The sequence below is a fragment of the Eucyclogobius newberryi genome, unplaced genomic scaffold, assembly GCF_026437365.1.
Source record: "Eucyclogobius newberryi isolate DKJ021-1_F unplaced genomic scaffold, fEucNew1.0.hap1 SCAF_19, whole genome shotgun sequence".
In the NCBI taxonomy this organism is placed as follows: Eukaryota; Metazoa; Chordata; class Actinopteri; order Gobiiformes; family Gobiidae; genus Eucyclogobius; species Eucyclogobius newberryi.
The window spans coordinates 9,734,238-9,761,277 of record NW_027315823.1 but is presented as its reverse complement, the minus strand read 5'-3'; the positions used below and the strand labels follow the sequence as shown (position 1 = coordinate 9,761,277).

The 27,040-nt window shown below is 43.4% G+C and overlaps 2 protein-coding genes across 5 annotated transcripts in view; one reads left to right on the top strand and one right to left on the bottom strand.

Annotated features, from left to right (window-relative positions):
- Window positions 1-1,959: 1,959 nt before the first annotated feature.
- On the top strand, window positions 1,960-10,056 carry etnk2 (ethanolamine kinase 2). Its single transcript, XM_072451663.1, has 8 exons — window positions 1,960-2,262; window positions 3,471-3,608; window positions 3,697-3,959; window positions 5,484-5,626; window positions 6,379-6,462; window positions 6,612-6,772; window positions 7,027-7,100; window positions 7,398-10,056. Exons 1-8 carry the CDS (start codon window positions 2,116-2,118, stop codon window positions 7,468-7,470), a joined length of 1,083 nt encoding a protein of 360 aa, XP_072307764.1. The 5' UTR covers window positions 1,960-2,115; the 3' UTR covers window positions 7,471-10,056.
- Window positions 10,057-10,369: 313 nt separating this feature from the next.
- sox13 (SRY-box transcription factor 13) overlaps window positions 10,370-27,040 on the bottom strand; it is a 32,138-nt gene continuing 15,467 nt past the window's right edge. For 2 of the 4 annotated variants that reach the window (XM_072451662.1, XM_072451659.1), the window contains exons 2-14: window positions 24,770-24,959; window positions 24,447-24,534; window positions 22,420-22,506; window positions 20,980-21,152; window positions 20,822-20,890; window positions 19,775-19,877; window positions 18,241-18,311; window positions 17,542-17,707; window positions 16,501-16,592; window positions 15,037-15,136; window positions 14,055-14,222; window positions 12,861-13,077; window positions 10,370-11,863 (exon numbers count right to left, since the gene is read on the bottom strand). In XM_072451662.1, coding sequence (XP_072307763.1) covers window positions 11,593-11,863; window positions 12,861-13,077; window positions 14,055-14,222; window positions 15,037-15,136; window positions 16,501-16,592; window positions 17,542-17,707; window positions 18,241-18,311; window positions 19,775-19,877; window positions 20,822-20,890; window positions 20,980-21,152; window positions 22,420-22,506; window positions 24,447-24,534; window positions 24,770-24,958 — 1,794 coding nt within the window. In that variant the 5' untranslated portion in view covers window position 24,959 and the 3' untranslated portion in view covers window positions 10,370-11,592. The remainder of the gene's footprint in view (window positions 11,864-12,860; window positions 13,078-14,054; window positions 14,223-15,036; window positions 15,137-16,500; window positions 16,593-17,541; window positions 17,708-18,240; window positions 18,312-19,774; window positions 19,878-20,821; window positions 20,891-20,979; window positions 21,153-22,419; window positions 22,507-24,446; window positions 24,535-24,769; window positions 24,960-27,040) is intronic. The other 2 variants (XM_072451661.1, XM_072451660.1) reach the window with 2 other exon arrangements.

Genomic DNA, 27,040 nt, shown 5'->3' with positions numbered 1-27,040 from the left:
CCGCTCAATAAAACGTAAAACCATCAAGTGCTTGAAACAAGCCAAACATTTGTTCCTTGGGGCAATCCTCATTGTAGGATTAAACAATAGGATGCTTATTTAGGTTTTACTCTTGTATAATGTATAGCCGACAATTAAAGGCTCAATATGTGAATAAAACATAAAACAACGAACAATAATACAATTATAAAGTATAATAGACTAATAATAATTCTGTATTTTTAGCCTATCCAAAGTCTGACTCCACTAATTGCTTTGTTATTTAGCCGACTGTGTTCTGTGGGGTATTTTGCCATCCGTGCTGGGATCATGTTGGGAAGTATAAATGCAGTTCTTATTCTTTTGTTGTTGTTGTTGCTGTTGTTGTTGATGTTGTTGTTGTTGTTGCAAATGAATTCAAGTTTCCAATACATTTATTCTTACCAAATATGTCTCTTGTCTTTCTAATCCAATCTTTTGCAACATTTCTAATTGCTGTAGGCTACTGGGTGTTTAAGACCAAAAGACAGTTTGCATGTTGTAGAAGAATTATCACATTTATGATTTGTAAAAAATATAATAAAATAAAAAGAAACAAAAACACTTTAAATATGACTTTCTACAGCAATTACTTTAGTGATTTGACTTAAGTAATATTCTTAACTAGATAATGTGCAATGGCTGAAGCCATTGTGAGTGTCTGCATTCTTGCGTAAAAGTACTACATGTGTGGAGTAAAGACTTTACTCTTGTTTGGCTCGAGCCATGGAATCAACATTGAGGATGAGGAGGAAGAGGATATTCTAACGTGCATTGAACTCATTGGATTTGAAACACCAAAGTAATGGGAGGCAATGTAACACTTGGATACCAGCCGCCATAAAACAACAACAACAACAACAACAACAACATGTAGTTTAGTTGTGTAAAGAAGTGTAATGTGCAAAATTTGTGGAAAAGGTACTGCGTTTGTGTGAAAGTACTGCATGTGTGTAACACATGTGTGTCAGAGTACTACATGTGTTGTTGAAAATGTTCAATATTTGTTGAAAAAAATTCAGCCTTCCTGCGCAGACGCCTTCCCGCCCGCCCATGTTTTCTGCTGAGTTTTGCGGCATTCTAATGACGCTCAGTAATTCACAGTTGATGATTGCGTAGTTTGCTTGTTGTTTGTCCTGACAAATTGCAAGATTGTGCTGAACGCAGACCTGAGCAGGGAAAATGGGAGAGAGAGCCTCGGTGACCCGGCTGCACCCCTCCTCCCTGTAGAGACGCTTATGCTAACGCTAATGCATTAGCGTTAGCATTAGCAATTTACTTTTGCAAATACTGAAAAATATTTTGGTATGTAAAAATGTCAAAAGCAATAGCCTCCCTAAGACGGTGAAAGCGATCGTAAAGAGGTATAACTTGTTGAAATCGGTGAAAGTGTCAAGGAGTGGAAACACGTAAAAAAATCCTCAAGAACATAGAGCGTCTGCTTTATGACATCATAAGCAGACACTCAATGAGCTACTTTTATTCATGTGTACTGTACTTTTACACAATAAATGCAATGTAGTACTTTGACCACTCTTCATGTCAAGAATTTCTACTTGGGGATTAACAAAAGCAATTCTGAATGATAGGAGACCAGCCTCTACACTGTGTTTACATTATTACTAATTTATTTCGGCTGCTATACTATTTCAGGCTTCCGTAGTTGTCGTTTTAATGGTCAACATTGCTCGTGTACCCTCTTATACTGCCCTCTACCGGTGGCCCACGATCACGAGCGCGAGTAACATTCGGAGTACATCGGGTGACTTCGGAGGCGCTCGTGCGAGGGGCGTGGCCGGGGCTCCGCCAGCGGCACAATCGGATGATCCACGTGTGGGCGGAGCCAAGCAGGAGGAGGAAGTGGACTCGCTGCTCCAAGAAAACCGGTCACCAGCAGCAGCAGCAGCAGCGTCCGTAACCCGGCTATACGCGCACTTCTCCGCCGCCAGAGCTGTCCACGGGACCCACCTCACCGCCGATCCTCCACCCGCGCGTACTTTACACTCCCCGTTCGCGTCCGGGCAGCGTGTTTATGCCACAAGGGCTAAAAATATCCGCCTTCTAGGACCTGTTGGAGATTAGCAGCTGAATTATACTATGGAGACGCAGATCCATGTGCCCGTAGGGTCTCCGGCGATTACGAAAATACCGATTTATGTGGACGAGCACGACGTCACGGAAGGCGCGCTGAAGCTCATAAAGGAGCTGCGACCGACGTGGGACGCAAGTGATGTAAAAACGAAGGTAAATGCCCCCTGAGCTAGCTGTGGTGGGCTAAGCTAAAGCGAGAATGACAGCTCCGCAGCAGCACCTGTGCAGATGGGCGGGCAGTGCACTTCCGACGGGGTGCATTTCGTCCCAGTGCACTATCTTGTAGGATCCTAATATGAACTGTTATCGCTCTCGCACCGCTGTTTTAGGCACTGGGGATTTCCTTGTGAGAGATTTAACCGAATATAGCGGTGCCAAGCCACGCTGTCATCCTTCAGTGTCACGGGGCAGCTGGCGGTGACGGGATAAAACAGAATAGACACTGACTTTTGTCCTATTTAAAGTTAAAACAATATGTGTGACTATTAACATCAGTTAAAAAAAAAAAAGGATACAAGTGAAGGGAATAGACGTGCAGATTTCTTGGGAAAACGCTGTCTGTTTTGCATAATAAACCTATAATGTTTTTACAGGGACTTTTTTTCCCCTCAATGACCAAACAGGCTGTGTCCTGCAGAAAGGAGCCTGAGCTGAACAGCCCTGAATGGAGGGTGCTTTAATTCAACATGCTTATTGCAAGTGCTGATCTAAAAAGAGAGAAAACAAACCCAGTCTTTTATAGTTTATACACTGTTTTGGATCACAGCAAGACGTGTTATGTGATAAGGACAACTGCTCTGCTACACCAACACTACATGCCAATAACAACATTGGCATGTTGTTATTAGCACGTTATCTGCTGCCAATAACAACGGGTTTCAAATCTTTCCCATAGTATACGCTGACCAAGCCCGGTTTCCATGATCCATTCAGAGTTTTTGAACGCCGCCAACATGGCTGGATGTTTACGTCTGTCTGGAGGCTTATTTCTGCACGCCAATGTATTGATGACTGGTTTGAGCTGCATATTGTGAGGAAGTAGAATGGGTCAGTCATGTGGTGGCATAGGCAAGCGTGTGTGCGGTCATAACAGGGATGCCTGCCCGCCCATCTTTGTGGTGATTTGTGCGTGGAATGTCAGACACGTGTGTGGGTGTCTGCGCCGGATCACAGTTCAACTACATGCATTTAAACGTATATATATTCAAAATACACTAGTGTCCCTTTACCTGAGAGATAAACTACCTTGGTACTTTGAATACAATTTAGAAGGCAAATACCTCAAATCTCAAACTATGCAAAGTTCTGTTTATAGGTGTTTTCCAAATCTCTAATGAACTATTATTGTCCATCTGTTCCAGCTCTTCAAAGACGGTACTACTAACAAGCTGGTGGGCTGCTACGTGGATGACAGTCCCGAGGATGTAGTGCTGGTGCGAGTTTACGGGAACAAGACGGAGCTGATCGTGGACAGAGATAATGAGCTCAAAAGCTTTCAGGTAGAGAATGACTATGGCTCTATGCACACTTTTATCGGCTCTTATCGGGCCAATGTTTAACCAATACGCACGTTCTATCTATCACAAGGTACTACATGCAAACGGATGCGCGCCGCGACTTTACTGCACCTTCCAGAACGGCATCTGCTACGAGTTTATGGAAGGAGACGCCCTGGGGACACAGGACGTCCGAGACCCGTCGCTCTGCAGACTCATAGCCAGGGAAATGGCCCGTATCCACGCCATCCACGCGCACAACGGCTGCATCCCCAAGCCCAACCTGTGGATTAAAATGCGTCAGTACTTCTCATTGGTGGCAACGGAGTTCACCGAAGAGGCGTCTAATATCAGGTGAGCTCCTCTGATGATAATGACACGGATGGTTGACTGTCGGAGGCCTCGTTTCACTCAGAGCCTTGTACAGTGTTATCTTATAGTCATGGTTTGTTGGATAGTTGATAGTTTGCGTTATGTTGCAATATGTTACGTCACATCATTCAATATAAAACCAGAAAAGACCAGTGAAGTCTCTTATACACGAGGTGGCTTCCTTGAACTCTGTGAGAAGGGTCCAGACTCTATATCAGAGGTAACAGAGGTATGCTGACTGCTTGAAAACCAGGGAAGCTGCTTCTCTGTGACGTGAGGATTGCATTACAGTGACGCTTGGCTGAAGTTGCTGAGTGGTTTATACAACTCGACTCTCCTGTGCATAGTACTATGTAAATGTCCAGTACAGGCTTGACATGAGGAGTCTGTGGCATGCGGAGGCCGAGTGGATGTTTGCTCTGCTCATCAGAGCCTGGTCTCTCCCGGCGACAGAGACAGCTACACCGTATGTCCGACTGAGAAGTGAAGGCCTGTTCTCTAAAAGAGACATTTTGTACTTTTCCAACATACTTCTATTGCATTATAACATAAGTAGATTATCATTTTACCCTTTGTTAATTGTAAATCGCAATTCTGATATAAAGCAGTTTAGTCGTAGAAATGGGTCCATTGCCCCGCCCTTCACTGGGGCTTTTTACAGTGACAAGCAGAAAATGGGAGACTTAATACAGAGATGTGGGCATGGATAGGGGGAAGGTGAAGACGGGTATTTTTGGAGCACTCAAGCCTCAGTTACAGGGAAAAACAGGATTAAACTAATGATGATGAACACTCTTTGTATAATATGTCTCCTTTTTAAAAGAACGGTCCTGTGTGGTTCTTTTGACGAAATGCACTCTGTAAACTTGTAATCAGCAAGATGATGTTGTTTGCTTGCTGATTGTACAAATGAGCTGCTGCAATAAAATCATTTCCTGAAAAGGATTAATAAAGTATATCTAATATCCTCAATAGCACTTTTCTATCTGGATGAACTCTGTTTTACTTTGCCTGACTGACTGTCACTTACTGTATGTGGATTAACTCCCATAAGCCCCTGGGCTTTGCTCAAGGGTCTCTGTCTAGTTAGTCAACAGTGAGTTAACACTTTCGACTCTGCCCTGAAACAACGGTGAGGCTTGAAACCTCTTGTTTCCACAATTTAAATATGATATCATTACGTTTATGTATCTGCCTAATGCTTTTCTCATTTTAAATCACCCAGTGGAGCATTTGGCTTGAAAATGAAGTCATAATTCTTGACCATTTCCATAGTTACTTGCAGGTGGCTGGATGCCTGTTGTTTTAGCTGTGACCCTGGGACCCTGCACCCCACAGAGCCCTTTCGTCTGTGCTAGTGGCCCTCATCAGTATTCAGTATATATGTACTCTTGTCGTAATGGCCTCACCAATATTACTGTACCAGCACGTTGCGTTAACCAAATGAACAAAGAATCTTTGCCAACGTCAGGAGTTCTCCAATGCTCGTCCTCTTGTGTCATCCAGAATCCAGCAGGAGGTCCCGAGTCAGGCCGTGCTGGAGCAGGAGATGGCGTGGATGAAGGAGCATCTGTCAACACTGGGCTCTCCTGTGGTGCTGTGCCACAACGACATCCTCTGCAAAAACATCATCTACAACAGCAAAGAGGGTGGGTACTTCTCATCACGCCAGAACACCGGCCCTGTGTGGAGAGCGCTGTGAAGGTCTTTATTCTATAGATGAAGTAAGGCTCCCGCTCGCCCAGTGCATTCTGCTGTTTAACCTACCAAAACTCTAGAAGTGTGAGTTTTATTATTGTTAATGAACCAGGGATCGTGCAGAGAATGCATTCACATTCAAGAGCGTATGACGGGCATTTACGATGTTCTAATTTTGGTTTATCATACCTGTTGCACATATAGAATTATAGTCTTGCACAAATGGAGCAGGTATATGTGGAGAAAACTTTGAAAAATCATCTGTAGAAAAGGAGAGGAAGTGACATCACACTAGGGACACTCATTCCAGTCAAAGTTTATGCATAATTTACAAAAAGAAACAACTTTTTTGACTCTCTAAACATTTATTCAAGAAAATAAAGTTGCTCTCATACATTTTTATTTGTCGAATAAAAAAAAATTAGACATTAGATGAGTTTTTGCCCAGGATTCGCGGGGTCATTTCCTAGTGAGATGTCATCATTTACAAACAGGAAGTGAAATTATAAACTTAAAAAGTGCTATTCTATGGTACAGTATCCCCCTGTTTTTTCCATTTTTTTTGCAACGTTCAAACTATATTTACCCTAACTGCATTTTAGTTCCACGAGTTGCCCTGAGATCCGTCATAGGCACCTAAAGAACAGATGTTCCAGGTAGCGCGTTATGCTCCGTCTAAGATTGCTGTTTTTGTCTTTTCCAGGTCACGTACGCTTTATAGACTACGAATACTCCAGCTACAACTACCAGGCCTTCGACATTGGCAACCACTTCAACGAGTTTGCAGGTTTGTTCAAATGCAGCCCAACATTTCCAACTGAACCTGAATTTACATATTGCATATTTATGTCAAAAATCCTGCGCGTCTCATCCCGCCCGTGTAGCGTGTGCGCTTTCCCTCCGCGCACTTTGCTGACTGTTTTGAGCGTATTTCAGGTATGACCGAGCCGGACTTTGGGCTCTACCCGGGCCGGGAAATGCAGATGGAGTGGCTTGAAGTGTACCTGCAGGCCTACAAGTTCTTCACCAATAAGGGCGAGGAGGTCAGCCAGAAGGAGGTGGAGACGCTTTACGTACAGGTCAACAAGTTTGCTCTGGTAAGTCGGGTCGAACTAATTGACAGACTGTTTTATCGCTTTTACATTTGCTGAATAACCACAGAAGCAATACAGAGTGACAGTATATTTATACACATGGATTTCAACACATATTCACATTCTACATGGTTAGATTTTACTCCACAATATTTGCCACATATAACTTAAGTGTGTGTGTGTGTGTGTGTGTGTGTGTGTGTGTGTAATCGTATTATTGTTTTGTTATTGATGGTGGCTTCACATGTTCTGCCCAGGCATCTCACTTCTTCTGGGGCTTTTGGGCGCTTATCCAGGCCAAGTACTCCTCCATAGACTTTGACTTTCTCGGGTAAGTGCATGTCTGTGGTGAAGTGGTGTGTGTGTGGGGGGCCCCCTCTGTGAAGGCCCTAATTTGAGTGAAGCTGTAAGTGAATGGTGTCTGTCAGTAAGCGTGAAAGCAAAACCCCAAAGGCACTATATACATTACCTTTCACTCGTCTCCGGCGCACGTCCCGGACACACACCGTTACCGTCCCGACCTCCGTCCCGCGCCTCCTCTGGCTGAATGTTTTTAAGTGCTGCATCTCGCTGAATCTTCTGACCAAGTTTGTATTAGTAATTGTATTTTTATCTTGTCTTTTTCCAGGTATGCGGTGCTACGTTTCAACCAGTACTTTAAGACCAAGCCGGCAGTGATGGCCCTCCAGGTCCCAGAGTAAAAAAGGGCAGAAGTAAGAGACTTGACACTGAGGGTCAGAGATTGTATTTGGACTTTATGATTTGGACCAAACGCTGTTTTTTCCCCCGGCATTTCTTCTGCAAGTGCCACATTTAATTTCTCTGTTTCTGTCAGTTCAATGTCAAGTCTTCAAATGTTTTCGAGAGTGAGTGTCTGGTTGAACATGTGTTTTCTAGTTGATCTAGACTCTAGACCGATCTGTCCTGCACTTCCTGTTTGGGCAGCTGAAGCAGGCGGAGGGGAAGATCACTCTAAACTGACTCGTCTGTACTTCTGTGGTACAGGTGCTAAACCAGGGGTGTCCAAACTATGGCTCGGGGGCCAAATGCAGCCCTCAGATTTTCCTGGCTCTTAGGGCATTTGCACAATTGGGCCCCATTATCTGAGAAATACGTTTACAGCAATTTTCATAAGTCCTCATCCATCCTAACCTTGATTACATTTGGGCCGTACAGACCTGAGATGAAGGTTCAAAGCCTGAAGAAAGGTGTGACGGCTCCGTGACCCTTAAAATCTGAGTGTGGATGTGCGGCCCCACCAGGTAAAAGGGTCTGGACACCCCTGCACTAAACTGTCCTTCCATCCTGACAGTGCCTCTTGGCTTTGACCAAAACCTGCGCAGATTCTTCTGTGTCTAGTTTCTTCCGTCTTGGGAAGTGTCAGTAACTGCTGGTTTATTGCAGTGAATAAGACTCTTTTTTTTGAAAAAGACTTTTTTTTGCTTTAGTGCAAACCGCTGCTGCTAACAAATGTGAAGTCTGAGCTTTTTACCGTGCACAAGAAGGAAATGATCGATGGTCCAGTTTGAAAAAGTCACAATCGTTGGTCTATTTACGGTAGTTAACTTCAAAGCTATAGATTCCACTGAGCCGAGATGATCCACACGCCAGGCACTGCTCATCCACACCATCCTTACATGGTTTTGAAATGTAGGGAATTTGAAATAAGATTGCAAATTGTTCTGGTTAGATATACCTTTTTAGTACTAACAGTAGTTGCCAAACGCATGTCCCGCATCACACAATCCCCCATAAGGGATCTAGTCGGTCCTCATCATTTCAAACACTAGCATTCAGCATTTCAGATGAGGCTGACACAGTCAGTGCTGTGTCTCTGTGTCTCTGCCAGTCACAGAGACACAGCACTTTCAGTTTTTGTGTCCCAATTTGTTTTTGAAGAAAATCCGCTGTTTCCGAGTCTGACTGAAGAACAGCTTGACTCTGTCCATTTCGTCCCCGGACTGTTTTCCGCCTACTTGACTTTTACGGTCTCTCCACGAAGCGCTTGGATAACCTTTTTCTCTGAACGGTTCCACGGCTGTCGGAAAATCCCAAGCCTCAGCCCTGCAAACGCATTGCACCCCAGTTTTATCTCTTTATTGATACGGAAGAGTTGTGCATATGGCTGCTTTAAGAGAGCAGCTAGATAATACATGATTTGATAGAATATTTTGCCTGACTTGGTTAAGTAGTACAATAAGCAAAATAAATAAAATAATTTTAAAAGTGTATGACCAGCTTCAACCTGTCATCCGTCCAATGGTCAGTCTGTGCCTGCAGGGAGCGACACTGAGCCCGCAGCCTTGTCTTTCACTGCTAGTCTCAAGTAACAGGACATTTTTAATAATTCACATGTTTCAGGCTCTAGAGCAGGACATTAAAAGACTGACAGAAGGACAGTAGCTACTTCTCAGTTCACGCACATGAAGAGTGACAAAACGTGCTTTATAGAATGAGCTTAAACGCACATTTCAAATACACTAAGAAATCCTTCTGGCCTTTGTAAACTATGAATGCCCCTTTCATAAGTAAATATACACTTTATGAATTGGGCAAGAGTAGGATGGATCATAACACTAACTTAAATGTCCATATATGGAAAAAGAACGTTTTTTGTAACTCATGTTAGTTCAGTGGGAGCATTTATTTGTACGAATATGAACTCATTTTATTGGTCTAATAAGTTTAATCTCAAATTGCATTCCGATTCTCAAGTTTCCTTTTGCTTTGCACTGACAATGAGGATATTTCAAGCGTGAAACATTATCATGAAATCAATTTGATTGTGAATTAATTTATCCTTAAATAAGGGATTTCCTTTGTGCAGAAAGACCAAAAGAAAATGAAGTTACTGGAAAAATAATTAAGATCAATAGATTAAGCAAATCCTAGTTGCTTTAAGGTAACGTGACATTCTTGTAGCTGAGTTTCTGTACAAGCCATTGAAGTGCGTCTACTTGAAGTCTTATGTGTTGAAGACGGTTTCGATTATACCTTTTATTTATTGTGTGATTAAGTTAAATTTCACAATTTACGGTCTAAACTCTGAAGACCTCTGAATTGTTTTGCAGTTTGTTTGTCTGAGAATGTACTAACTTGATAAAACACTGTATATAGAATAGTTTTTATGCTTTGACTGAACTGGAGATTTGTGAGGTGTGAGCCGGACTGAAGGACCATGTAAATACTGTGAAGTACGGACTGCACACTGGGCTCACTTCTCTACGAGTCACAAAGTAACTTATTTAAGGCTGTCACTAAATATTTACATTAAAAGTATGAAACAAAATATCTGTCATTGTTTTGCTTTATTTGTTTCTTTCAGTGTTTGACTTCAATAAGAAAGTGGCCGAGAAAATGTAATGAAACACTTCACAATCAAGAGTTATTGAGATGATTTTTGTTGATTGGAGCCCTTGTTTCTAAAGATGTGACATGTATTATAAAAGGTATAAAGATAATCTATTCATTTAGACTAGAGCACAGATCTTTCATATTGGTGCTTTTCCAGTTTCCCCTCTAACGCCACAGGCTTCATCATCAGAAACACATTTTAAATGAAACTCATTTTAGATTACAAGCACAACACAATGACACATCCAGTGTAACACAACCAATTTATTGGTTTTCAAGGAAAAAAACAACTCTGAAATCAGAAATGTACATCTTTAAATTACACCGGCTCTTATAAACAAAATATAGTCTCTGTATTTACATCAGCAGGGGTGTGACAGGTGGCTCCGGTCGCATGTCTCCAGTAAAATAACATGACAGTTACACTATAACCAGCTCTAGATATAAAGGCAGACTCTACTGAGCCCTTAACTAGCTTGACATCGGGTTAGTATTCACATTGAACCTTTGATTTGACATGCTTTTGTAATCAGCATCATGATGAATCTTAAGTGAAACAAATGGTTCAGGAGTAGCCAGCATTTTTCAAGTAATGCCTTATGCATATCTAGATATCCTTATCTACTGTCCTTCCGGTGAATTGGTCATCACAACAGTCACATGCACTACTGCATACAAATGAAACATGTAGCCAACAAATGTTTGTGGGTTGTCCACCCCTTATTCAGTCTATAGAAGTTAACAGCTACTGTAAGAAATGTTCAAGGGAAATCTTGCCAAATAAGACATTCCCTCAAATGTTGGACATTGTGTGCATCAACATGACAGAAAACAGGTTTGAGGTCAATCAGTAAAACACAAAGAGCAAACAATTATAAAAACACCAACAGAGTGATACACTAGTACAGCATTTACAGCACAACAGAGGAAAAGAATTGTGAGGGAGACTAATACGCCTTTTAACTCGACCTCAGATCCAGCAGTCAACAATTACCAGTAAGTGCATTTGGGGGAAACTATCTGTCCAAGCCACAAGAGAGCAGCATTGAGGTGACATTTCTTCATATCAGAAAAGTGACACTGCTGTTCCAAAAGGGTAAGAAGACCTATACCAACACCTTATATTTTTACACTATTCAGCCTTGTGGCCATGTAGCCTGTACAAGGGCCTAAATTAAACTGTTATACATATATATAAGTGATTGTATGATTGTCTGAGTGAATGTCTCTTAACTGTTAGCCCTGCTGGTTTTGAGTGGTGCTACAAAGTGCAAACAAAAAATGTGAAACATAAATCTTTAACCAACGCTTAATAGTGAAGAGTAATAATGCAATGTCATCAAATTGGAATATCATATTGTCTGTACAGGTAAAATGTTTAGTTACAAAATCTCTAGTTACAAAGGTTAGCACTTGCCAAAGGAAGTGCCTCTTTTTCCCTATTTTATACAGTTTGACATGTCCCTCTCTCAGTCTGTCAGGAGCACAAGTTCTCCCTCGCTGCGCTCTCCTCCGTCACTCTCCTCTCCCTCGCTGTAAGGGCTGTGGTCCCTGTCCCGGGGCATGGGAGGCGTGGGCTTGGCCTGAACCTCTGCTCTCCGTCCTGCAGAGGAAACCTGAGGCAGGTAGTGCTCCAGCAGCGCAGGGTGGAAGGGCATGGTTGCCACAGAGACGGGGCCAGTGCCCGCGTGGAACTGGCCTTCACCGTGCGGGTAGTGGATCTGCTGTGGCTCTGTTTGGCTGAGAGGACAAGATGCATAAGATTTCAAGTCTTTGTAGTGGCAGCATTGAGCTTGGATACACTGTTGAAGGAAGAGGTCGCTACTTCAACTCAAGGTATAATTTGATGTTTAAGTACTTTAGAAGATAATATAAGATTATATTTGAAGATAGAGATTCTTAAAGGGGGAATCTTTTCAAACTAATGCACAAATCCAAAATTGGTATTTGGGTATATTAAATGTGTTAAAACCACTAAATGTTAGATCTATCAAAACTTGACTGATTAGTTTGAGATGTATTTATTTATTGACCTTCATTGAACCAGGAAAGTCCCACTGAGATTTAGAATCTCTTTAGGTGGACACGGGCAGAACGTGCAAACTCCACACAGACAGGCCCGAACCAAGGACCTTGTTGCTGTGAGGAGAGAGTGCTGCACCACTGTGCCGCCAGAGATAAACATGTTCATCCCTTTACTACTTCTACCAGAGCTGACCCATGAAGTCAATGTAAGAAAGGTACTGCTCTGTTTCATTTCAGTTCAGGCCCAACTAGAGTAAATACACAAGAGCACACGAAATACACTCCGCAAAACACAATTTTATTCTTGAAAATTGTCAATTGAGTTTTTCTGTTGTATGGCATAACTTTCGAATAAAATGGGTCAGTTGCTTTTTTGCATCTAATAATTAAGTATTTTCTCTTTCATAAAACCCGGAGGTAGTGCTTTGGCAGTCCACCGCAGTTCCTCTTCTCTGCCTGAAAAAAGCTGCTCTGACGCCACTTGAAAATGTGTTTATTAATTATGTGTTAAAGGTTAGTGTGAGCTAAGAGCGAGTTTTGATAGATACAAATACTTTCGCCTTTCACGGTTTGGAAATAGAGTATACTTGAAATGGTTACAAGTTCAACCGTCATTCAAAATGCCAATGTTGTAATGAAATATTTCTACACGTTCATGATACATTTTTAAAGGGAAAATCGATATTGTTATTTATAAAGAGACGCTCATCACCTGTGTGTGTACGGGCCCCTCTGCTCCTGCCGCCGGCTCTTCATCATGGCCTTGTACTCTCCGACCCTGAGGCGGCGGCCCTCCACGATGCACGTGCGCTTGGGCCGAGGCTTGTACTTGTAGTCGGGGTAACGCTCCAGATGCTGCCTGCTCAGACGGGCCTGCTCCTCATAGTACGGCTGCTTCTCTTGGTTGGACATGGACTTCCACCTGGAGCCTATGGGCAACAAAAACACAAGATAATCAGCCCAGGAAGGTGGAAAATGTGTAAATGTAACAGTTTAACTCAGAAATAAGAGTTTTTACCATTAGATCGATCCATGTGCTACTATAGGGTTCACTCTGTTAAATACATTTAAACCAAAGTCTGCATGTTTGCATGACTTTGGTTTGCATGTATACGTCTTCTTATATCAGACGATCATCAAAACCCCCTTTTTTTCCATTGACAAACAAAACATCTGTGAGCAAAATTGTGCTAATGGTCCCTTTCCACCACAGCGAGTTGCACAACATTAAAAGGGGAATTGACGTAGATTCATTCAGCGTAATTAGGCTGGATGTGTGTGTGCATGTCTTCTGTGTGCCGGCCTGAATGGTGGTTGCTCACGAACACGAGCGCCGCACAATAGAAAGGAATGCACATGTTTGGCCCAGAGAGAGCCTTGAGTGTGTGCATGTGTCTGTGTGCGTGTGTGTGTGCCTGTGCCTGTGTGCGTGTGTCTGTGTGCGTGTGTGTCTGTGAGCGTGTCTGTGTGCGTGTGTGTCTGTGTGCGTGTCTGTGTGTCTGTGTGAGCGTGTGTCTGTGTGCGTGTGTGTCTGTGTGCGTGTCTGTGTGCGTGTGTCTGTGTGTCTGTGTGAGTGTGTGTCTGTGTGTGCGTGTCTGTGTGCGTGTGTGTCTGTGTGTGCGTGTCTGTGTGCGTGTGTGTCTGTGTGTGCGTGCCTGTGTGCGTGTGTGTCTGTGTGTGTGTCAGTGCGCGCGCGTCTGTGTGCATGTGTCTGTGTGCGCGTGTCTGTGTGAGTGTGTGTCTGTGTGAGCGTGTGTCTGTGTGTGTGTGTGTCAGTGCGCGCGCGTCTGTGTGCATGTGTCTGTGTGCGCGTGTCTGTGTGCGCGTGTCTGTGTGCGTGTGTGCAGGAGAGGCAGGTGGCTGGTCCGACTCTCGCCTCGCACCGTCTCAGAATAGAGCCGCTCACCCAGGATCTTGCTGATGGAGGAGTTGTGCATGTCGGGGAAGGCCTGGAGGATCCTGCGCCGCTCGTCCTTGGCCCACACCATAAACGCGTTCATGGGTCTCTTGATGTGGCCTGAGGAGGCAGACGGCCGCGCCTCAGAGGGGTAGGTGCCAGGTGCCGGCAGTGCTCCTGCAGAACAAGGCTGCAATCAAAACCAACGCTCCAGACTGGGAGAAAGTGGGCTCGCACAAAAATACGCACGCCATATTTGCCCACAGGCGGCTGTACGTGAACTTCCCCTGAGATGAAGACTGTTATATTTTTGATCAAATCTTTCATTTTTTGCATCGTGTGGAATGACTGCAGATTGAGGGCAAGTGACACCTGACAGTTCCACCTTGATTGTTCGAGATGAGCACTACCAATAGCAAATATACATGTTTTTTTTGTTTGTTTTATCAGCCTGACACCAAATAAATAGTAACATTTAGTATGATATAAAACCGGTTTTCAAAACATTTCAAACTCCACATTTAATAGAAAATAGAATGTATATATATTAAAAAAACACTTTCTTTATGTTACCATGTGGTCTTATACTAGACCTAATAAAACTCAAGATCATTATTTTTTGGATTGATACTTTTGATTCTTGTTTTAGTAATGTCCATCTACTTTTTATAACACTATACCAAGGAATTTTATGTTAAATGCATCCTTTCTGCAGTAATTAAACACTTTCAACAATTACAATGAAGCAGAAAAAGAAAGAAAATATTGAATGCAAGTGTGATTTAAAGACATATTTTTACATTTGTTTGATACCTTGTGACACAGTTCAAACTAGTGCCACCTGCTCTAGTTGTGTCTTGGTAAATTTGAGCTATGCTGATGTGTGGATCTTAACTGCACCAGGAACTGGCTAAGACACAAGAGGAGGTTGCACTAGTGATGAAATACTCATACTGTACACAAGTGTGTCCCCTGGGGGCGCAGGACATACCCTCAGAGTCGCTGCTGTGGTGCTCCTCAGTGGTGGGCTGCCTGTCGTCACAGCGCTCACCGTGAGCTATTCTCTCACTCAAAGGGGAATCTTTGTATTCCTGCACATTCAAACAGGTGAAACAGTCATGTGCTGCACACACGTTCACACCGAGGCCATTTGAATGTGGCGCACTGTAAAAGCGATGACCCATTGATCACAGGCAGGCATGTGTCGCACAGAAGCTATTTAAGGTAAAGGACTGGCACACTTGGCATATCAGCTGTGTTTAAATGGAGACTAGGGCTAGATGACTTTGACAAAAGAGAATTTCTAAACTAGTATACAGGGATGGCGCTGTAAATGATTATTTATTCCATTGGTGGAAGCACACTGCCAAAACAGACCAGTCTAGTCTGTGTAGGTGTTAAAGAGCAGAAGACTGTGTGTGCAGCAGAGAGAGGACAGGCTGTGGACAATGACACAGGGCAGGTGGCTCACTCTCTGCCACCAAGGCTTTTGTGGCTTTGTGAAGCTGCCACACAGCTGCTCCAAGAGCTGCAGCTTCAGCTTCAGCCACCACAAAGAATGAAAACTAAGACCAGAATAGAAAGCAAGGAGCAAATCAACCAATACACTACACAAAGCTCTATGTTGTACCAAAGAGAAGGTAAGAAACTACATTAAGAACGTATAATCAAACATACAGCCACACATTTACAACTAAAGACAAACTAAAACATCTAAATTAGCTGTCAGTTGCAATATTTTCATCATACTTAATTATTCAAACGTAATGTAACTTTTCATATACTGTGTATCGCTACATTGGGATATTACTTCTTTTTATTTTTTTTATTAAAGAGATCTTTTTATAAAAGAGATCTTCTACTGAGAGTGTTTTTCAAACTTCCTATAAGTTATCTGTTCTTTTCTTCTGTATCTACCTGCGTTGCACCAATGAAATTTCCCCATGTGGGACAATAAAGGAATATCTTATCTTATCTTATCTTACTTGTATGTGTGGCATGTATAATTATATCAACTGTCACTGTCCTATTGATCGGATTGTTTGTTCTCAACATCTCAAACACTCCTTTTCAGCGGCGTTAATGCTGCAAACCTATTCTGTAACCAAGACGCTGTGTTAGCGCGGTTGTCCAGGACCTCCCTGTACGACAGAGGATCCTAAACAAACAGCTGTCTCACTCGAACCCCAAAATGGAAACCCAAGATGCCAAACTTCCGTGTCATTTGCAAACAACTCTCTAAACAGTATCAACTATCAGCTGTTGTAATGGACTTGTGCTTGTTAATGACACGGCTCGTACTAAACTACAACCGTTAAACCACTTCCCGTAACCCTAAACTCCTGGCGAGGCTAAATAAACTCGAAGAATGATGGATAAGATGTCAGATATGTCCATTTACTGTCTCCAGTCCTACTTATAGACTATGTGAGAAAGGCGGGAGATGGATATTTACCATCTTTCCACCGCCGTCTTTGCCGTGGTTCCTCAACAGCTGCTGAGCGTCGTGGATGGCCTGCGTCACAACATCACCTTCTCCGAGGAAACCTGTCGGATAAAGAGGATCGGGGGGAAAAAGGGGGAAATATGACTTTGAGACATGAGAAAGGAAGGCGGATGTGATTGTGGAAAGCGTAATCGGGGACAGTGTAGTTTTTGTTCAAGTTTGTTTTTACTGTTTGAATTAAAATGCTAACTTGTATGAATGCAAGGTTATTACAAAATCATGAAAGAAGGGAATTGTGACCGGCCTATTCTATTCAATTCAATTTATTTTGGTAAAGCCCAAAATTACAAGAGTGGTTGCCTTGAAGGGCCTGGGTGTAATGTTATATATTCATTTCCAAAGCTTAAACACAATAATAATAATAATAATAATAATAATAATAATAACTCTTCCAAAATTATAACAATAAAACATGGCTTGAACTGCACTAGATAAATTCCAAATAGATCTGTTATGATAATTACTATATTGACTCATAATTCAGTGTAGAAGAGGAAACTATTTGGGGCTTAATATTCATGTATCTTTTCCATGTACCAATGGGGACGTTTTTCTACACGTGTTGGTCCTACATGAACATTTGGCTGTAGCGGGTTGAATAATTAACATATCTATTACTCATTACTGACACCAACTAGCTAGGGTCTACTTAAGCGTTTCATTCTGCCATTTTATACCACAGTTTTTTTTTATGATATACTCAGTTAGAAAAGGGTTACTGGGATTATCCTGCTTGCAGTAGTTTCATTATAATTATATTTTCATTCTGCATAACATCACACTTCAACTTCCAAGTGTTATCGTGACAGGGCTGATTCCAAATCCAACAGACAATAGATAATAGATAATAAAGTTGCTCTTCCTTCTTCAAGGTTTAGAGCAAAGCGATCATGTGGCTACACTGGACTTCTCTCTATGTGTTGGAATTCCCATGTATCAAATTGTATTAACAAGATAAACCATGCGACTGCAGTGTTTGTGTCGACTCACTGAGGGTGGCCCGCGACGGACTGTGGGAAACTTCTCTCGGGTGCTCTCTGTGTCTGTAGGGCCCCTGCAGCCCCAGTGCGCCCAGCTCCAGCGCCTGGGGACTGGGTGTCTTCCCCAGATCCATCCCCTTGGGTTTGGACGTCAGGTTCAACGGCTGACTAGCTTCCTAAACATACAGTGAGAGCAGATGAGCCGGGGTGGGGCCGTACACACACACACACACACACACAATGAGGATGAACCGCGAAAGGGCAAGGGCGTGCGCGTATTCCAGTCATGAACAGCAGATCTGGCATGTCGGTGCACATCTGTCACACCTTTGTAGCATTTCTGTCCTTTTGTCTTGGTGCTCACCTCATCCTCTCTTCCCTTTTGTTTACTTAAGCTCTGTTGGTCTATCTCCGCTTGAGAAGCAGCCGTGCAAACAGGACACACTCGGCGCGCACACACATACACACACACACATATACACACACTTGTCAACCCTTTGAACAGAGGGTGTGGTGTATTCCAAAAGCTTTCAGCTCCAAAATACCAGAAAACTACTATTATCTAGTTTATCTGAGGGCCTCTTTGACACACACGCTGCTCCTCGGAAACGCTCGCCGCTGTTCCCGTTTGTTCGCATTAGGTTTGTGTGCATTAAATGTGTATATTATGTGCCTCCGAGTGTTCCCGCTGAGCCGTGATTGTACGTACCTGTCTGTATGAGCCGCTGCCTCTCTTGCTGGGGGCCGGGTGGGGCAACAGCTGCATGGGGTAATCCACGGCTGCACAACAATGACAAAAGGCAAATAAATAAAAATAGTCTTTTGTCCGTGGCAGTGCAAATGGAACGACTGTTAATTACTAGTTTGGTTTAGTCATAAAGGACAAGCCGTCATTGCCGCTCAAAGCAAGTTATGAGGGTTTATCTTTCTTAAACCGTTTTAATAAGCAAAGACTTTAACATGAAGCACTTTAGGAACGTTCCACTGAACTCGTGTGACGCCGTGACCGAGATCGCGTTCTGTCAAAATGTCATTCGTTTGTCCCAACAGAAAACATAATTGTTAAAGCTGCACTATGTAACTTTTCTGGAGGAGAGTCCGCCACATGCTTTTCTCCGTGGAGATGGTGCTGCTATTTGCCAAGAATGTTCCACAGTAAGGCATAAAACTCCAAGGAGACAAAGCAGGTGAGCCCACCAGTCGGGTCTGATCTGTGGAGAGTAAGAATGCATGTTTTTCAGGTATTTTGAGCAATAAATACTTTCTGTTGGGACAAACGAGTGACATTTTGACAGGTTGCGCTCTCAGTCACGGCAACAAGGGCAATGGAACATTCATAAGTACTTCTCGTTCAAGTGTTTGATTATTAAAATACATTTTTAAGTGGCCATATTGCTTTTGCTAATCACAATATGCAACTTCAGGAAAGGACACTTACACCAGTTTATGAATGCTCAAAATCATTACAGAAATCCTGATCCCCATCATTATGTCAGTTGAAACAACATAAGCTATAGAAAACCTCGGCACTATTCATTGTGATTTGATTGTAATCTTAACCTCTCCACATTTGATAAAACTCTTTACTTCTTTATTCTACACATAAGGATACTCTTCCAAGCACAAAACAGCATTTGTTAGAATATAAAAAGCAAATGAATGGCTAACCTTAAATTATGCCTACGATGTTTTAAAGACCGGCCTTGTGAGTTTTAGTTTTGAAAAGAAGAGAAGACGAGGTCAGAGAGAAGGAGCTTTTAAGACATGTGAAAGGCTGACAGCACAAAGCTATGCCTCTCAAAGCTTTGCCCTTTAGAGCCCGCTAACTGTACAAGAGTGAAAGCTACCATCATCGCTATTGTTCAACTCAAGTCTACATTTGTGTCTCACCAATGCCTTTCCATTATATATAAAGTAGGCCTTGAGTTGGAGTGTGCCAATACGCGCTTCAATATGAATTAAGACGAGAAGACAAGGAAGACATTACAAAGAGTAAGTGATTAATGGCTGTATTTGATGGCAACAACATTTCAGACAGTTTTTTGGCACTCAAATAAAAGAAACATGTTAGACGAGTTGAATGTTTGTGTTCTCACACTGAAGACATAGAACTTGGGGGAATAATAAAATGTATTTGAAAACCATAAAAATAGAAGATTAGACGAGAAGATGTTATGTTTTTATATTCGCACCCAGGATATAGCACTTTTAGGCCAATTAATCATGTGGAGGGGAAGACTCACTTGGCTTGCACGGGATTGGCTGCAACGGCAGGGTCATCTGAGGGTCAGAGGTCACCGCGTTTGGGTGAAAGGCCGGGATCATGACGTAGGGCATGTTTACCTGCTGAGAAAAGAGCGGACTCCTCAATACACGAGCGCTACAGCAGTTTGTAGCAGGGAGAGAGAGAGAGAGAGAGAGAAGGGAGAGAGAAGGGAGAGAGTAAGAGGAGGACGAGAGAGTAAGAGGAGGACGAGAGAGGAAGAGGAGGACGAGAGAGGAAGAGGAGGACGAGAGAGGAAGAGGAGGACGAGAGAGGAAGAGGAGGACGAGAGAGGAAGAGGAGGACGAGAGAGAGGAAGAGGAGTGAGGGAGAGAGCAAGAAGAGGGAGTGAAGGAGAGTGAGTGAAAGAGAGTGAAAGAAAGTGAGAGAAGGGAGAGGTGAAAGAGAGGAGACAGTGAGAGGAGAGTGACAGGAGAGAGGGAGTAGAAAGAGCGGGTGTGGGTGAGCGAGTGTGAGAGCGGGGAGATATCAAGAGTGAAGGAAAGAAAATGTGAGGAAAGAGACAGTGAGGAGAAGGGAGAGAGAGAGAGAATGTGAAAAGCGAAAGAGGGATGAGAGAGTGCAAGGGAGAGAGAGTGCAAGGGGAGAGCAAGAGAGCAAGAAAGAGAGAGAAAGAAAGAAAGAAAGAAAGAGAGAAAGAGAGAAAGAGACAGAGAGAGAGTGAGACAGAGAGAGGGACAGAGAGAGAGATTGCCTGGCCATCGGTGTCTCCTACTTCCTGTTCGAACGCAGGAGGGTCTGGGACCAAACCCCAGAGCGCACTAGGCAACCGTCCAGTTTCAGGTCGTTCCAATCACATATTCAGATTAAATTTTATCAGTGTCAGTGCACAACAAAATCGAATATAGTGAAGACAAGAGTACTATTCCGGATCCTACGTCTCAGAGAAGTATCGCAAAAGCATGTTGTGTCGTGGCAGGGCCAGGCAAAGAGCGAGAGGAGAGCGAGTGAGAAGACATGAGCGAGAGAGGAGAGAGGAGAGATGGAGGAAAGTGTGAGGCCTGACCTGGATCTGCTGCTGGAGCAGGTTGATCTTGTGCTGCTGCTGGATGAGCTGCTGCTGCTGTTTGGCGATCTGACCAAAAGGAATGAATTACAGTCAGCTATAAATGACACAACGGTTGGTCAACAGGACACGCGCTCGTTCCGTGCTCGTGCTCGAACCTGCTCCTGCTGCTGTCGGGCCAGCTCCATCTGCTGCTGCTGCTTCTCCAGGAGCAGAGCGGCCATGTTCCTCTGCTCCGAGTGGGCCCCCATGAGCTGCTCCCTCAGGCCACTCAGCTGGTTTATCATCATCAACAACTGCAGCTCCTTCTCCGCCAGCGACTCGGGGGTCCCTGGCATAGGACACAGGGGAGGGTTTAGGTTTCACTTTTGACACAGACATGACTGACAGAATTCATTTTCCAAATACAGGAGAGTGTTTAGGATCGAACCTTCATTTAACCTTCTTGATTGGGTGAGACTATACTAGTGTATCAAACTTCTTAGACAACACATTTCCCTATCTTATCTCATCTTGAACACAATTATATTTTGCTAAACATTTTGCACGTTTGTCCCCAGTTTTACAATTTTTGTAACGTTTATAATGTTACTTCCTGGTTGGACATAATCAGCAAATATGATATTCCACAATGGTTACCAAGCAACCATACTGAAAACAAGAGCCAAAATCCATATAAATTACACAATAGTTGAGATTTGACAAACAATAATACAATATAACACCTTTATTTTGTTGAATTATTTTGTTTAAACTGTCAGAAAGGTGAGTCAGTTAGGGTTTTCAATGGCACGTCGCAGATTGATGACATCAGAGGGATTCCATTTTAAATCTCGGCTTTCAGTGCTTTCGCTACTTCCAATGATTTTTAACATATTTTTCAAAATGCAATTTAACTGAATTAAAACAATGATAAATATGTATCACCGGTGCGATCCCACCAAACTAAGTCATAATTAAAAAAATCATCATGTGGACTTTAAAAATAGCTAACGACTAATATACAGGTTTTATTCCAGGCTGTAATAAATGGCTGCAGTCCGCTGAAGCACTGACATAGATTTGGTCACGTTCACTTGGGGAACTTATAAAAATCAACTTTTTTTCAACTTGTGCCACAAAGACAACAAATTATGATGATTTTAAAGCAATATCCTAAACAAAACCGAGACTTCCCAGAGCAGCGATCTCAATGATGTGCTTGAGTCTTTTTAATAAGAGAGGTCCACAGTCAGTCTTCTGTCAGAAAAAGCACTTGGACTATTTTGGACAAATATGCCTGACTGAACATTTATGTCTATGCTTTATGTATATGCTACTTATGTCTGTATGTCACCTCGCTGAATCATGTTCTGTTTATTTATACATATTATATAAAAGTTAGACAAAAAAAATGGGTTTGAAATTCAACAATGAATTTCTTGTGTGTTGCCATGCAATATCTATCTAATGTTTCCTTCAATCATTCACAAACAAGTGACACAACATTGCTACGATGTAAGATGTGAGAGTCGATGGTCATCAGTCAGTGCATACTGCTTACGCTCTTGTCTCTCTCTAGATGAATTCCATCGATTTTGTTTTGTGCAAAGACCAACCTTTCAGCGGTCCTCCTGCTGCTGCGCTTTTGTCCAAAAGTTTCTCCTTCCAATCTGTGTTGAGCAGCTTCTCAATAGTGGGCATGACTGAAAGAAACAACAAGGAAATCGGACCTCAACGTGATTGCACAAGCACCAAGCGGCGGGCACTGGGCAGCAGCGTGTACAAACACATGCCGCCAAATAAAGTCCACCTGACACCACAACACACTCGCACCTCTCTGCCATCCTAATGGGCCCGAATGAAGACTACATTCAGAGGCTAAGGTCTGTTTGTGCGTCTCAGAGAAAGTTTGAGTGTTTGAGTGGATCAATATTTGGACAGAGAACAATCCAAGGTCAGCCGGTGGAGAGAATTTTCTAAAACAATTAAGGCGTGGAGTGCCAGTAATAGAGAGGAGGGCAGTCGGAGTGTCAGAGGAGCAGCCTTTCACGCGGCATGTAAAGAACTGAGCAAAACAAAATCACACTGCACTCATTCAGTCGCCCCAACAACAGCCATCACTTTCAAGCATTGATTTGACACAGGCTGCATTGTCTAAGAGTGAATAGCGACTGAATGTAGCTTACTTAGGTTGCATGGAAAAACATGGATGAGACTTATGCACAATGGGCACATTTTAAACAAAAGTCCCAAAAGATGAAAGTCTGACATACGTAAACTGTGCGCAATACTATACTTTTTGGCTACGAGTGTCGATGTGAATCATGCTCGAGTTCTAGATCATTGGTTCTCAAACGTTTTGATGGGTCGCATGATGTTGATGAGTGAATGAGCGTTTTGATGCTGCTCCTCTTTGCAGAGCAGAGACAGACTCCTTTCTGCCCAAGTCCAGTCCCTCCACATATATACAACAACTACTTATTCTCAAAATATTTCAAGCTGAAAGTCATTTCTTTTTTAGGGATAAGATGAGCCACAGCTCCATGCACGTGCTCTCGCTCTTTTCTCCTCCCTCTCTCTGTGCATCAGTTAATTATTGGGGTGTTTTGAAGTTTTATATTAGTTTTTCCTAAGAATTAATGACCAATATTAACCTGTGTGGGTTTCACATTGAACCTATTTGAGGGGAGGGAGCTGTGCAGATGCAGGGAAACTCGCCACTGTCTGATGCAATGACTTCCGTGCTTCACCCGCTGCACTTGTTTCTTCCTCCCTTTCCAAGACCAAAACGAATTACGGCTGTGATGGTTACACTGCAGAATATATGCTAATGTTGTAATGCGTTTCCTTTCCGTGCTCCTTCACCGTGGACAAGGACTGACCCGCACACAGAACACAGCGCCGTGGACAAGGACTGACCCGCACACAGAGCACAGCGCCGTGGACAAGGACTGACCCGCACACAGAGCACAGCGCCGTGGACAAGGACTGACCCGCACACAGAGCACAGCGCCGTGGACAAGGACTGACCCGCACACAGAGCACAGCGCCGTGGACAAGGACTGACCCGCACACAGAGCACAGCGCCGTGGACAAGGACTGACCCGCACACAGAGCACAGCGCCGTGGACAAGGACTGACCCGCACACAGAGCACAGCGCCGTGGACAAGGACTGACCCGCACACAGAGCACAGCGCCGTGGACAAGGACTGACCCGCACACAGAGCACAGCGCCGTGGACAAGGACTGACCCGCACACAGAGCACAGCGCCGTGGACAAGGACTGACCCGCACACAGAGCACAGCGCCGTGGACAAGGACTGACCCGCACACAGAGCACAGCGCCGTGGACAAGGACTGACCCGCACACAGAGCACAGCGCCGTGGACAAGGACTGACCCGCACACAGAGCACAGCGCCGTGGACAAGGACTGACCCGCACACTGCCCACGCAGCAGGGAGGACAGAGCGATTAACGGTGAGTCAGGCTGTGACTTTTGCCCGCCCTTAATGTTCCTTACTGTGCAAATACAATGGGATAGTTGCTTCACCAAATGCAATTAAGTCAAAAGCTTGCCCCAAACCAAAAATAATCTTAAATAAAATAATAAAGGCCATGAGCGAGTGAGGGAGTCATCTGACCTTCCTTGAGTCCATCTTGTCTCTCATGAGCGTCTTTGAGCACTGTGGGACTCTGTCTGTGGGAGCGCACTGTACCTGGAGACGTGTCCTGTAAAACAACATGTTATTTATTATTTGATTACCACTAGTACCAAACATGTTCTTCAATAATAATGCCACCCCTGATTAAAACAAAGTGATGTAAGGTGATCGTTTTGAAGAGAACCCACTCATTTACTCTTGATACTTTCCTTGACATTACACATTTCATAAACATTTTTTATTTAAATCAAAATTTGTCAAAGGAGGCAATATTATTTTGAGATATTGGTCCCTTTACGCACTTGTTTTACACAAGGTGAGTGCGACAGTGGAGGAGTTGGCAGGTGTGTCTCTTGGGGGTGGCCTCGCGTCCACTCGGGGGTCGGGGATGTGTTGGGGGGCTCTTCCTGCTCCATTTTGACACCCACAGCCATCATGGTCCTGTCCCCACACGAGGGGAGCTGCAGCGCCGGAGGACTGGGTTCAACCATTCTGTAAAAACACACAAGGCGGCTTTCAGGTGGGCGGGAAGCGCTCTGGATGTCTGCCATGCTTATTCAGATTTGTGTCATTCACCCATAGCAAGAGGTAAAGCGATATAGCTGGTCATGTCGTTCATTTCCATTAGGCGAACAAACAGTACTGGCTTTATCGCAGACAAACAAATTATGGTCTCACGCCATAAGTTTAGATTTGATTATTGATTTTGAGATTTTAAAAACGAATATATACTAGCGATGCACAGATACCGCGGCCCAATATCGGCATCGGCCAAAATCCACGTCATTGAGTAATGTTGGTATCAGCCAAAGGCACCGATATCAGTCCGCCGATATTACGCTCCGGTAATGATTAACTCCGCAGTTTCTTTACAGAAGTCAAAAGACCCAGAAATGACAAAGCTTTAAAAGCTCGAGAAAAGTTTTAGGCGAAACGTGTCATTAAATATAAGCACAACGAATTCACTCGAACCCGCGATAAATGCAGTGGTTTTTTCATACATTGTTTGACTAGTTTTTCCCCAAAACAATCACAGTCACACTTTAAGTTGCTTCCTTCAACTTTAATGTGAGTGGTTTTAAGGAGAGAAGGGACTGAGTGTGAGGAGGAGAGACTCTGCTGCAGTTACAGGAAGAAACACGATGAAGACACACGGACCGGAGAGGTTCAGAGACACTTCAGTCTGATCATATAAATAAAACAGGGAATTCACAGAAAGGAAAAGTGTGAAGGCTAATTTTACTTTTATAAAAAAAAAATGATACTACAGCCTTCAGCTTGCCTATATCAAACATAGAACTCCAAACACAATATTGGCCTAGTATCGGTTATCGGCCCAAGCTTTTCCCATAACATCGGTATTGGTTTAAAATGTCCATATTGGTGCACCATTAAACCAGAGCAGCACAAAACACTGACAGAATGTGTTTATTGTATCATTATGTCTCGCTTTTTTTACTTTTAGGAAAACAAACCATAATTAAAGCCGTGTAGAGGCGATGATGGCTCTCGCCACCCGTACACCGGTTTCGAGGCCAGTAAAGTTCGACGTGAACAAAATTGCTGACTCTGCGTCTTTTCATTATCAAAGGAAGATTAGAAAACGAAAATCATACACATGTACGAGGAAAAAAAGCATGTCTCACCTTTCTATCTCCTAAATGATGTCCGGATCACAGTTGCAACTCTCATTCCGGTTGAGTCAGTCGTGAAACAACGTCAAGGGGCGCCTATTGTGTCTGCATTCTTGCGTAAAAGTATTACATGTGTGTAGTAAAGACTTTATTGTTTGTACTTTGTTTGTACTTTGTTTGTACTTTATTGTTTGTACTTTATTGTTTGTACTTTATTGTTTGTACTTTATTCTTTAGAGCTTTATTCTTTAGGTTTATTCTTAGGCTTTATTCTTTAATCATCCGTCACTGTCAGGCCATGTCAAAATAAAACTCCTTCTGTATCTGTAAAACACAGAGGCCTTTATTTTGTAAGAGTCACAGGCGATCCAGGCACCTTCTGCACTGACCTGAGCAGGGAGAAATGGAGAGAGAGCCTCGGTGACCCGGCTGCAAACCCTCCTCCCTGTACCTCCGTCACCTAGCAACAGAGACCCGCCGCTAATGCTACCGCTAACTCTAATGCTAATGCTAAGCCCGCGACACGAGAAGAAATGTCCCATCAAAATACAAGAGGAGGAGGAAGTGAAGGCATTAATTGCGCCCCTGCTGGCCAATTGTGAAAAATACACTATATCTGTAATGCACTTTTTTCATGGCGTCTTTAGGAGAATATAACCCATGAGTTTCAAACAAATCAGACAATGGGTAGGGGGCGCTATAGAGTAAATTTGTTACATGGGTATTCATTATTTCCAATCAGACCATAGTGCTTATATGCACGGAACATGCAAGAGATGGGGAACGTATTCGTGAGCTACTTAGCGCAAACAAGCGCTTTACATGGGGATGATGATTCGCAGTAGTCATCCCCATGTAAAGCGCTCGTTTAGTGCGCACTTTTGCACGGGCTTCGGCCGTTTACAACGGTAAATTTTCTTCCATTTTCCTACTACTAAT

Coding starts and splice junctions, on each gene's coding strand:
- etnk2 (XM_072451663.1), top strand. CDS start 2,116: ATGGAGACGCAGATCCATGTGCCCGTAGGGTCTCCGGCGATTACGAAA. Junction 3,609..3,696: donor ATGAGCTCAAAAGCTTTCAG/GTAGAGAATGAC, acceptor ATCTATCACAAG/GTACTACATGCAAACGGATG. Junction 3,960..5,483: donor GAAGAGGCGTCTAATATCAG/GTGAGCTCCTCT, acceptor TGTGTCATCCAG/AATCCAGCAGGAGGTCCCGA.